The 17,670-nt window shown below is 36.0% G+C and overlaps 1 protein-coding gene across 3 annotated transcripts; it reads left to right on the forward strand.

The window, feature by feature from the left end:
* Window positions 1–151: 151 nt before the first annotated feature.
* LOC135688700 (IQ motif and ankyrin repeat domain-containing protein 1) lies at window positions 152–17,619 on the forward strand. 3 transcript variants are annotated; one of them, XM_065205620.2, is made up of 13 exons: window positions 155–1,750; window positions 2,579–2,743; window positions 3,126–3,380; window positions 3,963–4,025; window positions 5,206–5,345; window positions 6,055–6,109; window positions 7,819–7,911; window positions 8,981–9,055; window positions 9,469–9,517; window positions 10,408–10,501; window positions 12,858–12,992; window positions 14,248–14,376; window positions 15,266–17,615. In XM_065205620.2, exons 1-13 carry the CDS (start codon window positions 1,403–1,405, stop codon window positions 15,432–15,434), a joined length of 1,770 nt encoding a protein of 589 aa, XP_065061692.2. In that variant the 5' UTR covers window positions 155–1,402; the 3' UTR covers window positions 15,435–17,615. The 3 variants fall into 3 exon arrangements, with proteins under 3 accessions (XP_065061693.2, XP_065061692.2, XP_088966214.1); XM_089110088.1 differs by having other exon boundaries at window positions 1,625–1,755; window positions 15,266–17,619; XM_065205621.2 differs by lacking the exon at window positions 12,858–12,992 and having other exon boundaries at window positions 152–1,750; window positions 15,266–17,616.
* Window positions 17,620–17,670: the final 51 nt, after the last annotated feature.

Genomic DNA, 17,670 nt, shown 5'->3' on the forward strand with positions numbered 1-17,670 from the left:
TTTATTCAAGCTACTTTTAAAATTGCGTAACATTCAAGATGCGTGTAGATACGTGACAACAGTAATAGGACGATGAATAACAAAATGGCGTCTCCAAAACTATAGCATTCTAACATTGGTTGAACAAATCTTGCTGTTTTTGCGGGATTCTAGAAATGGCGTCAGCAAAAATGCAAATCCTAGCAAATTCAATTTATTTCCTACCTTTCTATGATAGTAACAAAGTAACAAAATGTCAAGAAGAAATGGAAAATATCAATGTTTTAGTTTCAATGCCGAAAACACAAAAACGACCAGAAAGAGAATGAGAAGCAATAAAAAATTTGGGTCTAGCGTGTTATTTGTTTGCTGAAACTGCAAGAGAGTTTGATTGCAGCAAGTCTACAACGCATGTTGGTTTACAAGAACAGTAAGTTAACAAGGCCGACTAAAATTCAAAGAATAGTAGGCCAGGGCAGGCTGACAATTGGTTGGGCCTAATGGCATCTGCAAGCTGGCGTTGTGTGCGAAGTCAATCAAAGCTGAATATTTTGTCCAATTATTTGTGGAAAGCCCCCAGGCAATCACAGAAACAGCTAATGATTCTTTGAAAAAACCATTTATTTTAAAGCAAGACATTAAACTTACGTATGTACAATTGTGTAGTTATGTTGCAATTGTGACATAAATTTCCAAAAACAATAACATAATGTCTTTCAATAACCCCCCTCAAAGTCAAAGCCTTGATGTAACAGAAAACAACTGGTTTTCATTAACAAAATACAGAAATGAAATCTTTTAAGACCAAAAATAAGCTCTTTTAAAATTTTGTTGAGATTTCCTCCTGTATCCGAAGATATTTCGTTGGAGAATTATTTCAGTGAGTTTCAATGCAAATAACGGCTGCCTAGATTCTTGGAGGTCTGACAAAATATAAAAAAGCAATTGTTACTTGTCTGAAAAGTTTAGTTTTTTACAATTTATTAAATTTATGTTTATTTTTACAATTGGGTAAAATTGCAATGAAAATTTCAACCAGCAATCTCGTTATGTTCCACCGATTTTCTACATATATTATCATTTGAGCAAAGGATTTAACCACATTTACTTCCAGGCCCTTCAGATTTTAAAAAAATATGTGGTTGGTAGCCTATACAAATAATCCTTTTCTAAAGCTCTTTCTAAAATAAATCTGTGGAGAACAAAACATTATCTAAATTGATTTAGATAAAACACTAACAATTCAGAATTTTAGAAAGATTTTGTTTGAACTTGGCATTTGTCGTTTTACCATTGGACTGTTACCACAGCAACGCGAATTGTTGGGAATCAGATCCACCTTTAAGGTGGATCGCTGGTTACTTCCATGTGATTATAACAAAACACTCCCAGACCTGTGGTAAGGATTTATTCAACAAACAAGATGCCCCCAAAGAAAGGAGTGCCAAAATCTGTTGCAAGCAAACCACCAGGGACAGGTAAGGGAACATCACCATCGACAAAGTCATCTGGCCCTTCTTCGTCCAAAGGGAAAGGCACAACAGCAAAGCAGAAATCTTCACCAAAAAAGTCTCCAAGCAAAACTACCGTCAAGAAAACAAGCAACAACGTAGAAAAACAAAAGCAGTCTAAAGTTTCATGGACAAAGGAAGACATAGCTGCAATTAAACTGCAGAAGAATTTCAGGATTTTGCTTGCCAAGAAAAAATTGGATCATCAAAGAGAAGCAAAAAAGCGTTATGCAGAGGAAATTGAACGACTAGAAAGGGAGGTCAGGTTTGATGTGATGCCCTTTTACATTGTGGATTACAAAAATTAACCTGTTTTGTTTAGCTTACCACATAGATGAATTCCCATAAAATTGATGCTATGGCTAATTGCCTTAGATACAAGTTCAGGGTTGAAAGACCAAGGGCAGATTGAAGACTCAAACTCAAAATCTTTATCAGCAAAAACAAATGTTAATTACAATATATCAAGAATTAAAAATTAGAATACAAAAGTTAGCATTTTAAAAAATTTAATTAATTAATTACATCAGATAAAGTGGCTTTGTTATGCTGAAGGACACATGAGAAAAACTCGCGAGGAGCTATCGAGTCATATGTCCTGTATTTGTATTTGTAAGACTCCACAAAAGTTTTGCAAAAAGGCTCTTTTGTTTCGCAAAAATGTGCCAGGACCATGGCCTCCTTGACTCTGTTGTTGGGGCCCAGTAATCCATTTGCAATCTACTTTTTAGTGATTTTATTTCAAAGGACAGCCTCTGATCCCACAAGAGTTTTCTCCCTTTTCAAGTTTTTTTTAAATTGTTGAAGAAAATGTTTACTATCTTTGAATTTTGTGTTCTATGGCCACAACATCAGTGAAGTTTGTAAATACAACTAGAATACAAGTAACTTATCTTTGCCAGAATATTGCTCAACTTTGTTTCAAGTATATTTGATACCTAAATTCCAACCCTTGCCAGCAATTGAATTTAGAAGAATATAAAGTTAAAAAACGTAGTTCCCTGCTAATATCAAATACTTTTGTCAGTCTCTCTGTTTATCCTGACCCTTGATAATTAGGTTTCTAATGCAGATTTTTTTATTTTTAGGCATGGCTAGAGATTGTAAAGAGGGAAAGAGAAGAAGCAGAAAAGGAAAGATTGAAGGAAGAAGAGCAAAGAAGACAAATTAAAGAAGAAGCAAAGAGAAAGAAGATAATATTGGAAGCAGCATTTGACGGAGACAAAGAAATGATCAATAATGTTCTAGAAGAGGTTCATATCATCAAAACTTTATTATGAATTTGAAATTTGATTATTCATCAACATATCTTTGCTAGGAAATTAAATAGAAAATAGAAAGTACTGTTGAAAATAATAAGGCTGGCCAAGAGCTCTTATACATCTAGGTATGTAAGCTTGGCAGGTATGTTTAGGGGTGTTGGAAAGTCTGATTTTAAGATAGTATGATTTATTCAATTTTAATTTTAAGTTGATTTTGTGAAATTTTTAAATTATCTTTTTTTATCTTTCTGAACATGTCGGTTTCTTTCACCAAAATTTCATACCTGTGTTTCCTTGCTTTGCTTAATACTTATCTTGCCTAAGCTTCACGGTTATTCAATTATATGTACTAATATATATTCAATTATACAAGGCAAAAAAGACTGATTTGGCCAGTCTCAAAGTAACTGGTCCTGCTTTGGAGTTGAAAATTTTGAGGCACCAGATGGCACTGATAGATTGTGAGGATGCTAATGGTAACACCCCATTGTCAGAGGCTGCTGCAGGGGGTGATGAGGAATCAATTGAATTTCTAATAAACAAAGGAGCAGCTGTAAACACAAGGGGAGCCTTTAGAAGAACACCACTGTACAGAGCTGCTTTTGGTGGACATTTGGCAGCAGTGCAGGCGAGTTAATATTAAAAAATGCTGTTGGTTATGCATTGTCATTGATGAATAGTTTCCCATCTAGGCTTACTTGACAAGAGTTTCTTGTGATTGCTGTATTGTCAAGGGGTGTTTTACTCAAAATCAGATTCAACACAACTCTCAGTAAAGGGATTTTGGAGCTCAGCCACAGCATTTGCCATGCACCAGTACATGCCATGCACCAGTACATGCCATGCACCAGTACATGCCATGCGCCAGTACATGCTATGCACGAGTACATGCCTAAAGCTCAGACATTGCACCGTGGCTGGGTAGGGGCAGGGTAGAAGACCATTCGGCATGGCTTCAAGGCAAGGGTGCCCAGGGGGGGCTGTGCTGTAGGGGACTTCTAGAGGTCACAACAAGGATCACACCCATGGTCATACCCTATGTATTTGAATGTTTGGTAAAGGTTGGTAAAGGAGCTGAGCTCCCCCCTTGAAATCTCTCTTAATTTTAACAAGGGGTGCTGAATAAAATTAGGGATAATCACCTCAGCACCTTCTTTGTTTTTGAACACAGTAGTTCTCTTCATAAATTAATATGATCTTTTCTTTCCAGATTTTGCTTGAAAATGGGGCTGATGGTCGCTTGTGTGCTGATGATGGAAATTCTCCTGAACAGGTTTAGAATATTTTGTAGCTTCTTTCATTGCAAAAGGGTTATGTTTGGCCTATTTAGAAAGGGTTATAAAAAAGTTTTTTAAAAATTGCCATAAGCTGATAAATCAGACTATAATTTTTTCTCTATGGCAGGGATCACAATTTAAAAAGAAAATGTTGCTGAGAAGAATAGAGCTAATCATTTCCAAGCATGGTGTCAAAAATTAATTTTGATTTTAAAAGAAAACGCTTTCAAAAGGTCTTTTTAATAAAAAATCTCGTTTGTTAATTCGAGAAAATATGCTTGTTGTTGTTCCTGAAGACTTGTTCTGCTAGAAAAAATTGCCACATTCAAAACTGACTATAGTAATTGATTAATTAACTATAAGTAAAGTTATTCTCTCTAGAACTTAACAAAATATCTGATACAGTTCAGCCCTACCCTGTATAACTCGGACTTTCACTAAGTTTTTTCAGGTTCAGGTTCATTTTATTTTAAATTCCACAACATACATTTCCACAAAATACTAAATAAAAATACAGCAACATCAAATATCAAACAATAACTATAACAATAAGATATGGAACACAAATTATGAATGGGATATGTATGTATGGGGAATTATTTAAAGGAGGAACTCTCTCAGTAGCAAAGCTAGTCGAGGAGAGAGGCCCCCCTATAGTATACATTAAGATATTTCAGCACTTTAAAGATATCAAGATAAATAATACCGAAAATGAAACTCCGATTTCTGTAACTGGGAAGTGGAAAACAGGGTGAAAAATTACAAGGATTAGCTGTTAATGTTCTTTGCAAGCAGATATGACTTCAATTTATAACGAAAGCAAACCAATGATACAGATTCTTTGATGTCAGTAGGAATACTATTCTACGATGCAGCACCAGAAAAACAGACAGATCTTAAGCCTTCTGATAAGTTTAACTGATTTCCAATTCCCATTTTGTCAGGGGCTCCGTCACAAGTTGAAAGGTAGTTCCGCCGAGAGCAAATTAAAGACCCATTTTTCGGTGGCCTTTTTTGTTTTCCTACCTTATTCAGGTCAGAAGTCGTACCCTGGATAAGTGGGGCATTTGCTAATTCAGACCATTTCCTTACAACCCATGAAGGTGCAACTTAACTGGATTCAGCTGTAGACGTTACATTGAACCCGAAACAACGCTTGCTTAGAATTTGTTTTAGATTGCTGCATCACCCCACGTGACAGAGTTGATTTCTAGTTGGGATATCAAAGAAACTGAAAGACTGATGGCAAGAAATGAGAAGAGAAAGCAAGAGAGGCTTAAGATTGAGCAGGAGCATCTTGAAAAGCAAACCAAAATGTAAGAAAACATTCTTTAAAGCGCTGAAGAAAGTAGACATTTGTCTCTTTTTCATCAAGGCAAAGGGTTGACTGAAGCCTAAGTCACATAATAAGCCATAGGTCTTGATGCAGATAATTTCTCTGTTTGGAAAGGATGCCAAAATGAAAGTGTTCCTTTTTTCATCTCTAGTACTTGTATGCTGCTCTGTAGTCTATTTATGCAGCCCTTAATTAACGCCGACAATTATCTAACGCCGGCATTTTAACGCCCTTCAAGAGATTTCGTCTACCGTCATTATACACTACGCGCTACATTATACACTGTTCAAAAAGTAGAAGACTCAAAACCTGTAAAGAACTATTTGCACTCTTCTTTAGTTTTTTGCCATGTTTAATAAATGACAATAACTATGATGTTTTTGTTACAACTTTTGCATCTCTTTGTCGAAGCTATTTTTGCTATCAGGTCGCATTTCGCTTATTTTTTAGTTGATGATCGACACAAGTGTTCTGTTTCTCTATTTTGAATTTGTTTTCACGAGCAATGTGCAATAATGAGAATCTCAAGCCCAATTTCTAGTATCGGTGACGGTTTTAGGGGTAACGCTAGCAAAATTCTCAGTCACTGATCACTAAACGAGGGAGAGTTTTTTACTGTTTTAACATTTAAATGTACATGGTTTTTTAGGCTAACGTACGCAAGCTCCATTATTATTACTTTCATTTAGGCTTTCTCACGAGATTGCAGAAGTAGAAAAGCTGTACAAAGTGAAGCAGAGGCAGGTTTGTCTGCTTTTCATGCAAAATTATGCATTATTATGCAAAATTAGGCATTATAATGCAAAATTAGGCATTATTATGCAAAATTAGGCATTATTATTATAAGACGTAGATCTGTCGAGCCCATTTCTGACTAAAAATATCTAAAAATTTATGTTGTCCTTTTGCAATACAGCGGACGCCAGTAAGACCGAATTTACCAAGGCTGTGACCATATATGTGAGCAAATGGCTATGTCCCATAGGAAATTTGGGACAGAGCCATTTGCCCGTTTCTTGCATGAGTCCGTTTTTGGAGGTGCCAAACAATTAACGTTTCACTAGTTTACCGTTGGAATTCGAAAGTTATGGTTTGGCTTATACGAAACCTCTCTTATCACCTAGTAATGACGTCACTATGACCGGCTGAAGTTTTGGCACTTTTCAGTACTGTATTCTATATAGCTACTATACAGTTCCTATATAGTTTATAGGTTATACAGTATAGACTGCTTTTCCTTAAGGCTTTTCCTATACATTTAGGCCCATTTTCTTCTTTGTTTACTTTAGCTCACTTTTATAGGCAAATAGCAGGTATTTTATGGATCGAAACAAACGGAATTGAATTGATAGGGAGGGGGGAGAGGGTGTTTTTGGGAATATATTCAAAACTCTCTGATACAGGATTTGGAATAGGGGCCACTTCTCTTGTGACGACGCAAAAGACACTAGCGGGCTCACACCACTCCCCCCACCCCTATTTTTATTCCCTAAGGAGGTTTATGGGGCAGGATTAGAGTGGTGTGTTATTCACTAAAGATAACACTGGGTAGTGTGTAGGCACCCCCATTGCAATTTGATTATATTATCCTTTATCTATCATGTACCTCTTTTTGCCCCTGATATCAGTTTTAAGAAGCTTAATTTCCAAAGAAAGAAATTAATGAGGATTTCAAAGAGACAATTTATTACGGTCCTATCAATGGTGGCACCAGCCACTACACTCTAAGAGGGTGGATAAAACAAAAACAATTTAGAACACGCCCATTATAGTCCCAGAAAATGCTCTATTGGCAACAAGGAACGCCAATTTTACCCGAGGGGAATGCCCATGAGTAACTTTTGGCTACGTAAAGGCAGTTTGAATATCATAGGATTACATCACAAAAAGGACGTTGCCAAAATATTTCTCGTCCTCCAAAACTTTCTCATCGGATTAAGATGAAAGACAAAATTGATCCTGTACCCCCCAGCCCCCCTTCCCCTCGTGGCTTCGTTTCTGGGTCCAATGTTTTGTCATTTATTTTTGTTAAAATTTTTATCGACTCACATAATTTCCCAGTTTAATGTGTACGCTGTATTTATTGAGAATTGTTCTGGAAGTTATCTGTCCGACAAAGCTTTTCTTGAATATCATGTTCTTTGTGTTCTAAATTTTGGATACCCAGGGATCATTCTCGCATTAATAGCAAAAATATTTAAGCACTCTATGAATAAATTATGGTTATTTGGTTACTTTTTCTGTTTTGTGATATCAAAATGTCAATGTTTCGAAAGTTTATTGACTTGGAGCTATGTGCTGCTGCTGCTTTGGCATACTTGATATCACAAAAAGCGAAAGGCTATGTTAATAACTTTCCAATGTTTACACTTGTGTCCTTTACTTTTCATTTGAAATTTTAACTGAGATTTTAGAACTTTCTGTAAATTAATTCTGCAAATTATCTTATTTAGTTGCAGAAGGCCTACGAAGAACTCAACAAAAGAATTTTCGAGCACGATAAATGTGCTTTGATCGATGCGTCAAAGAAGGAAGTCACCCTCCAGGTTAGTCTCTACATTTCAAGCTTCCCTTTCGTATTAGATTTCATTTTATCATCCCCACGAATTTGATATTCGATTTTATGTCAACCAAGACTTGACAAAAATTTAAACCAGAATACATTAAGTACCAAGAATTTCGAAGGGATATATTTTCAATAAAGCTTGGCAATCAAAAATTAATCCCATCGAAGTTTTTGAAACCGAAATTTTTTCTCAACGAAATTTTCAAACGCTAGAAAAATCTGGTTTTACACCGATTGACTTTCAAAATGACAAAAAATTTCTATGGATTTTATTTGAGTATTACTATACATCCGAGACCCGTCAATTTTCAGTTTCGGATTTCGTCACCAACAAATAAGATATCAAGCCTATCTTCACTTTCTTGTAATGCGCCCTCTCCGTCCAAAAGAATTTGAGTTCTCTAATTTGCTGATGCTTGACAGAACAGAGACAGGACAGAACTGATGCTTCTACTGACTCTACATTATTTCTTTAAATTATTTCATTCTAACGTTCCAACGTTTTCAAGTTGGACGCCTCAATTTTTAACTCACAATCGATCAGAATCTATAATCCCCTCTTTGCGATTGCGAACTGTAAACTCTTCCAATTAAATTCTCCATGGGTTACACAAATAAAATAAAAAGACATCCACTAAAAAAGGGTTTATGACATTCTTGCCTACTCTTCATTCCATTTATTGAACTGAGATCAAAATGTTTGATTTTTATAACTTTCATGATTGCGTTCCAGAAAATTTTATGATAAAGATAGAAATAACTTACAGAAGTTGTTTCACTTCTTCACTCACCGATATGTTTTCTTTCCGTCAAAATTTTTCAAGCTCTCACCGATTTTTACACCGACATTTAAATCCCAAACATATAACCGAAAATGAATTCAACGAAATTTTTGGTATGGAAGTTGGTGCTTCCTTTCACAACCGTGTAACAAACTAATCTATGATATGAAACACACAAAAATCGTGTATTTTTTACCTCCTTTATGTATTTCCTATGTATGTCATCTGGTCTTTCACATTGGGTTTAATTGTTTAAAAATTTAATAGGCAGTTCACGATGGAGAGGAAGACCTAGAAAAGGCAAAGAGAGAAGAGAAAGAAGCACGCGATAAACTATCAATTGTAAGTCTTTTTGTCAAAATTTGAAGCCTTCAAATCTCTATGATGAATGTATTCATTCATCCATTGTTTTGGTAAGGAATTTTCTCTGCTTGTAAACATGCCTTGTGGATTAAAAAACAAAAGTGTTACCTAGAAAGAAGAACATAATTTGTTTAACTCCAAAATTCCATATTGTGTTAATGTTTACTTGATATGTATTTAGACAGACCTGTACGCGTTTTTAGTGTGTAAAATTGTGGCAGTAATTTTCTACTCCGCATTTTGGAGTCTAATTGTCTCATGATCTAGAAGCAACTTAGAATTTAGCAACTCGAAGCTGCAACTGACCCAGTTCTACACACCAACTCATGGATGTTTCAGAGGATAGTTTTCCAGTGTTCGTGTGATGTGAATTGTTATGTGATTATTTTCAGTTAAAATTACAATTGAGAGAGGAAACAAGCCATGCCAAAGACCAAACAGGTAAGCTTGTAATTTTGTCATTTTTTAAATTTTTATAAATCTTTCCTTCCTCAGTCTTTTACAACTGTGTGAAAACGTTATATGTTCAACAGGGCTTACTGTTTTCATATTAAAGTTGGTCAATCATCGAGTTAAACACTGAAAAGGAACAACACAAAACAACAACAAAACAATCCAATGGCACGAGAAAATCTTGTAATGCAAAAACTTGAACATAAAATAGAAAATGAATTACCGTAATGCCTCGAATAAGCGCCCAGGCACTTATTTAATTTTTGAGGCTCCAGAGTGGGCGCTTATTCGAGGGAGGCGCTTAATCGAGGGGGCGCTTATTTGAAAAGTAGATTTGGGTGCAAATTGTGTTGTTCATTAATCTTTCTTGTTAAATTGCCTTCCAATTATTTATGCTTTCGTTAAAAATTCGAATAAGCGCCCATTTCTGAAGTTTGAAGGATGGGCACTTATTCGAGGGGTGGGCGCTTATTCGAGGGGGCGCTTATTTAAAAAGTAGATTTGGGTGCAAATTGTGTTGTTCATTAATATTTCTTGCTGAATTGCCTTCCAATTATGTTTTCGTTGAAAACTCGAATAAGCGCCCGTTTCTGAAGGTTGAATGATGGGCGATTATTCTAGGGATGGGCGCTTATTCAAGGGGTGGGCGCACATTCGAGGGGGCGCATATGAGGGGGCGCCAAGAATTATAGCGAAGTCCTCTATTCTGGGACATAATACTACTCCATCTAAACAAATTGTTTACCAGGACCAGTCAATAATTACTCTTTTTCTATCTTTCAATATTCAATATAAACATATTGAATAACAGTTTCGTGATCATACAATTGGTAGCTTTGTAGAATATGTCTAAGCATTAGTGTATCTTTGGTTTGTAGATTTATTTGCGATCAAAGGCGTTAAATGCAACTTGAAGGAACTGGATGATGTTCTGATGAGAGATGTTGGCGATAAAATTAAAAATGATGCAAGGTAAGCTTTTGGGCTCATAATCGTAACGAAATTCACTTTAAGTTAATATCGCCAAATTTTAGAATTGGTTATAACAGTGGACTCGCAGAACTGATAGTGCGAGTCTTGCTTGACCGACGATTCGAGCGCAAGGTGTTGGAAAATGACGAAAAGGCGAGAAAAAATTTATGTCAAGGTGAAAGTTTATGTGTGAGAAGGAAGAACCGCAGGATAGGCTGTCCGCCGGATTCTGTGAATCATGCAATGAGATTTTGAAATTAAAGATATACAGAAACAAAGCAATACGACGACGAGAATCCAATGTCACGAAATAAAATTTTCTTGCTTAAAGGACATATGTCGCATTAACCGTTGGCTAATAAAACAAAAGCGTTTGGAGTAGAATTCCATTGTTTCGTGACTTTTCATTTTTTTCTTGTTGAATTGCCGTAAAAATTCACCCTCGATTTCATGCTTTGTACTAAACAAAAAAGATAATTGTATTGCATTAGCCAATCATGTTCACGATACATGCCCTTTAATTTGTGGTTTATGGTTTTTAGATTTTTATTTCAGTTGTTTATTATTCAATAAAATACCTTTCCTTTTTTTGCTTTAAAAGATCTATCATCCTAACACTTTTCTCTTTCAAAATTTACCTTAGAAAAAGTACCAACGAGTTCAAATCAGGGGTTTTTTAACGTGCAGTTCTACACAATATGTGTAGAAAGTTTTTGTGCAGTTTTAAAGAATAATCTGTGCAGTTCTAAGATTTTTACTTCAATGAAAAAAATTCAGGAAAACTTTTGCATTAAAAAACAAACGAAAGTTTAAATGATGAAACACAAGAAGATAATAAAGATGATGTTCAAATTAAACAAAGACCTGTTTGGATATAGAAATTATAGATATAGAAAGACATTCGATGTAAAGGAAATATAATTTTTACGAAACTTCATAGTCGCTTTAACGTTTTTGTGTCACACATAAACGAAGTCGAAATTGATAGTGTCAAAGTAGGAGCCTGTTTAAACTCTTAAATCAGCAAACATTAACAATTCAGAGCAGAAATAAATCATGTCACCAGTTTCGAATTTAATTTTTAAATTTTGGATTAAATCAAACAAAACAGACAGACAACTAAACTGGAGACAATTTAACATTTACTTCTCAAGCTGCTATGCAATTGCTATTTATACCATGCCTTGTCGTCGTCAGTTTCACCCGTCTAATTGGCGTAACTCGAAAAAAAGACGATATCAAAGTTAGACAAAGATAATAAAACCTTATGTATTATATGGCCATCAAATGTCGCTCCACAAACACAATTTTATTTTTCAAGATTCTATATTGTTGACTTTGGTTTCTTGCGATTTTATGTAATCAAGAACTCACAATGGTTGTTACATGCTCGAAAATTTGGTTTTCTGTTACAATGTACTTTATAATTTTGCTTCCAAGTTGAGTTAGAATCTACTTGCTTTTTCTGAGAATTTATATTACATTATAAATCTATTTCGAAAGATTTTATTCAAAATGGAGTTTTATTTATAGGCCTAAATTTTTTTTACCGATGAGGGATTTCCAAAGGAATTTACAAAACGGGGCATTTTTTCAAATTTTTAAAGGTGTGGTCAGCAAAAATTTTCCTGGGGTTCAAGCCCCGGACCCTCTGCTGTCGGACCAGTGGCGGATTTAAGGAGGGGGGCAACTAAGGGCAGTTGCCCCTCCCTCGACAAGTTGAAGCAAGTCTGGCACCCCTTTTTTGGAAATTATGCGCCACTTTTGAAGAATAAGAATCAGGTAGAAAGTTTCTGAGACCGATAGGTTACTTTGCTTCAAGGATTACCTCAAAGTTAAGTTGTTTATTCTGAAAATGGATCTGAAATTTTATATACAGCGTACTCTCGTCAACAATTCTTAGAAATTTTTCAGCGCCCCCACTACCGACTGCCCCTCCTTCAAATTTGCTCTGGATCCGCCCCTGTGTCGGACTCTCTGCCCCTCCAATCTTCAAACTCTGGCTACGCCACTGGTCTGGAGCACAAGCTATCTGTACCTGCGCATCATGTACATTTTGTTTATACCTATAAGAACCAATAATTATTCCTTCAACACAGTGCTCCCGAGAAAATGTGCAACTCTAAATTTTCCTTAAAAATAACCGTGGTTCCAATGTTTTAGAAAAGGCTTGTAAATGCCATTAGCATAATGAAGTCATGGATCTCTTGATCCACTTTATAAAGACTACTGCGTTCTTCGAGCGGTTTTTAGAATACACCGTGTCTTTAAACAACTGTTTGTTTTTCCTATTGATATCTTTCACATACCATTAGATGGTCACTTCTAATCGTCATTTGTCATTGCTCTATTCCAGATGGCCACTTATTGTTGATCCATCAAATCAGACTTCAGTGTTTCTAAGATACAGAGATACCAACTACATAAATGCGCTGAACATGAAAGAAATGGAGCCTGATTATATCAGGAAAGCGCTGCTTGGAGCTTTAAGGTATTCGCTAACTTTGTATTTTAGTCTGCCATTGGATCAATAACCTTTTTTAGTTGGTATTGTTAGGAAAAGGGTCAAGAGCCTATAGCTAGGTCTTAACAAGGGAAATGAAGGAGAAATTATGGGGAGAGAGAGAGAGAGAGAGAGAGAGAGAGAGAGAGAGAGAGAGAGAGAGAGAGAGAGAGAGAGAGAGAGAGAGAGAGAGAGAGAGAGAGAGAGAGAGAGAGAGAGAGAGAGAGAGAGAGAGAGAGAGAGAGAGAGAGAGAGAGAGAGAGAGAGAGAGAGAGAGAGAGAGAGAGAGAGAGAGAGAGAGATCAGCCTTATTTATTTTTGTTTTGGATGAAGATTGGTTGTAAGAGTCTAGGCAACAGGAAGGGGGTAAAGCTTCCAAAGTTTACAGCATCTAGTGAGAAAGTAAGAGTTGTGGGAATGCGTTTGTGCGGTTGACAAAGAGGGTGAGCACTGGAAGAGTGTCTGGTATTGTGTGTATGTCTCAGGGGAACTGGCAATGAACGTTTTAGGTTTTCAAGTAGTGAAATCTATAAGAAATAACGATAGAAGAAGCGTGATATTTCCAATTACGTTCAAAACTGATGGTCGTATTTGACCTTTGCATTATATTTTAAGAATAACTTTCTCACTGGGAAGTCTCATTAATTGATTGAATAAAGTAAGCAATTTGGACAGTTTTGAGTTTTTCCACAAAGCGCTTAACATTTCTGTCTCTTTAAGAGAAAGCGAGTGGAGACTCTGCGAACTATTTCAGACAGCTTATCCTCCCCTCCCAGAACTTGTAAACCTAGGAAAGCTTCACCCTCTTCTTGCTTTCCGAATCCCTCTAACTGTTCTTCTTTCAAAACTAAGATTAAGAAACTTGATCTCTTTCCTTTCTTCTTTGCATTCCCTCCCCTTTTCCAATATCAATGCTTTAATGTAGCCCCTCAGGCCTTTTCCAAACATAATTAACTAAAAAAATACAATAGAATCTTTTCTGTTTGTCTCTTTAAATGAAGGATCGTTTTCGCAAATAGGCTTTAAGAGACTAGGTAAATTCGTTCTAAAGTGTGCTCGATGTATGTGCTCGATGTATGTGTTCAACGTGCGTGTTCAACATGCCTGTTCATTTATACGTGCTCACATATTCGTTTACCAAACAAGAATAAAAAACAGCTTCTACTGATGAACTGTTCGAATGTCTTTATTCCTTGCACAATTATTCAGTTAAACAATTCAAACTTACTTTTATGTTTTGCAGGTATGGCAAGTTTTTAGTCATTGACATGATGCAAATTGATATGCTAGAAGTCATAGAAAGCCGCATTGAAGAAATCGAGAAAGGCTTGTATAAAATCTTGATTGACAAGCAACTTCTAAAGAACGACAGGTAAGTTGCGTAAAGTTATTTTTACTCTATAGATCCCAAATACCCCAAAAGGTACTTGCCACTTGCGTTTAGAATGCATATACATACTTCTATAACTTTAAACGGAATCCTCCTGTAACAAGATCCAGGGCAAAATTGTTGATATTTGCATTTCTTAAAATCTCTACCTATTTTTTAAGGTTCTTCATGACAGATATTCTATTCTGTTGGACTTTTAGGGCGCTAATATTCAAGCCATCAGTCAAAAAAGCCTTTTCTTTTTGCATCAGCATAGTGTGAGTCTAACACAGCAATCTTGTAAACCATCAACTCTTGCCATGGTTATCTTTTGTAACATATTCTATTCCTCTAAAGAAAGGAACCCTGTCGTACCATGGCAATCGATTGTATCATATTGTTTTCGCTACAAACAAAAGAACCCTCTTGGAACCCATTTTACACAGCAATCCTATACACCATCAACTCTTCTTCTGCTGCATACTTGAGAGTTTTTTGCAGCTGCATACCTTAGCTCTTTTTGGGCTGCATGCCCCCAGCTCTTCTCCAGTTGCATACTCAAGCTTTATTGCAGCTGCATATCCCAGCTTTTTTTGCAGCTGCATACCCCCAGCTCATTTGTAGCTGCATACCCCCAGCTCATTTGCAGCCGCATACCACAGATCTTTTGCATAGTATAGCTAGCTTTTTTGTAGCTTTAGTTCAGATTCAAACAATGCTTCTTGTATGACTCTTTATATAGATTTTTTACCCACAAGAAATCACACTCCCAAATTTTTCATACAAAGGATCAAATACTCTCGATCTTGAATGTAGTATAAGACATTTTTTCTTCCATCTGACATGGACACAATTCCTTCTTTGACTCTTTTAATTGCGGTCTTTATTTCAGGTATCTTTCACTGGTTCGTCCAAGCGATGGTTCAGATTACACGAAGGAAAAATTTGCCATTAGCAGAATAGACTGCTTCAAACTTGTTTTTGTAACTAGCATGTGGCAACCATCAGAACATTGGCTAGACATGTTCTACTCCATTAAAGTTGTTGTTTCTTCCTCATAATCATGCCTTTAATGTGAATTTCATCATCATCCGCATATTTTCTATAGTTAATCGATTACTCGGGTATTTTTTTTCTTTTGGCCAAAAGGATGTTATGAGTCAACAACGTAGCTGTAGATGTCGGCTAGACTGGGCAAACTCGAGCAAGAACAATACCTGAGGGGGGCAGGCAAGAAAACAGATATATAACAAACAGATTTATTTGGAATAGATTAAGGTCACGGAATAATAATTATGCCAAATTTCAAAAATATCATTCGAAAAAACTGTAGCCAGAGGGGGCAAGTCATTGTCAAAATTTTCATTTGGGGGGTCACAGCTCTCCCGTGCTTCCCCTGCTTCCTCTGCAGCTACGTGGCTGTTATGAGTTCTTCTTCGTGGTACCAAACCATATTTTAGAATTTTCGAGACGCTTGTTCGATTTTTTGCCTTTATGATTTGTTTTAGAAAAACCTGTTGCAAAGTAGTTTTGAAAGGGGATTGATCGAGGGTTTATTTTTTCAAAGTCCTTTTCAGTTACCTAAAATGATCATTCTTACCCTTTCTGCTCTTTAAAATTAGAGATTGGAACGTACTTCTGTTTTTAGAAGAAACAATTAGAATTATGAATCCAATGAGTAGTTTTATTCTAGAAAGAGGATTTTAATAGCAGTCTTGGATGCAGCCCTTGATAGCTAGAAATATTGTTAATATGGAAGGATAATATTCTCTCTTGTTATATATTATATCCACTACAAATCAGATTAGTGCAAGATTCACTTATTAAATGTTCTTCATAGGTACGAATCATAATAAAACACGAATTATTAATCAATCACCTTTTGTTAAACACAAAATTAAAATGAATAGCGAAGAGGTACTGGAATAGTTTTAAATTTTGTGACATGAGAAGTTGTCAGTAAACAAGAGGTATGAAGTGCCACAAAACAATTGTGCTACTACGTAAATTTCTATGTAGTTAGATGGAAAAAGCTTCCATGATGGGGTCTCCTTCCCATTGATCTTTGCAATATTTTTTCTTTTTTAACGTGGAAAGACCCTACGTACTGTGGGAATTATAGCTCGTTGTCCATCCATTTGAAATTATAGACAGATTAGATGAAGATGTGAAAGATGAATTAAGCCAAGTATCAGTGACTTTATTGTTCTGAGTTTGTATACAGTGAAGGAGGGCACCGTCCTATTTCATCATCATCATCAGGTACCATCTTATATCAGAACGTTGGCTACCATGACCCTCCAAGTATACCAAAATCTGAGGGTTTGTTGTCATGGTCATAGATAAAACTAAGGGGCTAATAGCAGAGATGGGCCCCCAGAACCACCTCTACCGTCCCCTTTACATGCATCAAATGCATTAAATACAATAAATCCGAAAAGGGCTGAATATAAACACCGTCATTGTTTGTATGGTCACTATTCGTTGTGTTTGGACCCTTGAATTTGTAGCCCCAGCTACAAGCCCTAATCACAACACGAAAAAGTTTAGGTTCGACCTGCGTTAACCAAACCAAGATCAAACCCTCGTACTGTGGTTAAAAAACATGTCCTTGTTATACTCACTGATTAAATCCTTAACATATTAATTTAAACCAAAATGTTTAGATACGATGATCGCCTATGGTCGATTTTCTATTAAAAGTTTTAAAAGATGTTTTGGTTGTTTTTAATTGGTCAGAAGAGAGTTCTGGATTACTATACCATTCTCATAACTATATGATAATTTGCTAGCAAATGCCTTTCGCGTGCTAAGTCTACAAATGTTTGAAGAAAGAACTTATGTACCTCAAGGCTCTGTGTTGGAACTATTTAACGTAAAATGAGTTAATTGTTCTAAACTTGTTGTTTCAAACTTCGGGAGTGATAACAAATTTATAGCTAACAATGACATTTTGCAGTCAAGTTAGGTTCTGCACGTTCACATGTGGTCTATTACTTTATTTGAAATTTGTATCCTGATTTACTGTCATTCGGATCCATTCTTTCGCACACCTAGAACTATGTAAGCAATATTGTATAGCTAAGCTTTAAAGATATAATGCTCGTTTTACAGTGAATAATAGCATAGCATCTATAATAGGGGCAATATAATAAGCGAATAAATGAAGTACTTCACTCAACTTACTTATCTAAGAAATATGTGAATTATCCACTATCATGTTCTAGCATATATCCAGGGCAGCCGAGAGTTTTTGGAGGCCCTGGAGCAAAAGCAAAAGACGAGACCCCTTGCGAT

Source organism: Rhopilema esculentum, chromosome 9 (genome assembly GCF_057945365.1).
Source record: "Rhopilema esculentum isolate cy_ngs chromosome 9, ASM5794536v1, whole genome shotgun sequence".
NCBI lineage: Eukaryota > Metazoa > Cnidaria > Scyphozoa > Rhizostomeae > Rhizostomatidae > Rhopilema > Rhopilema esculentum.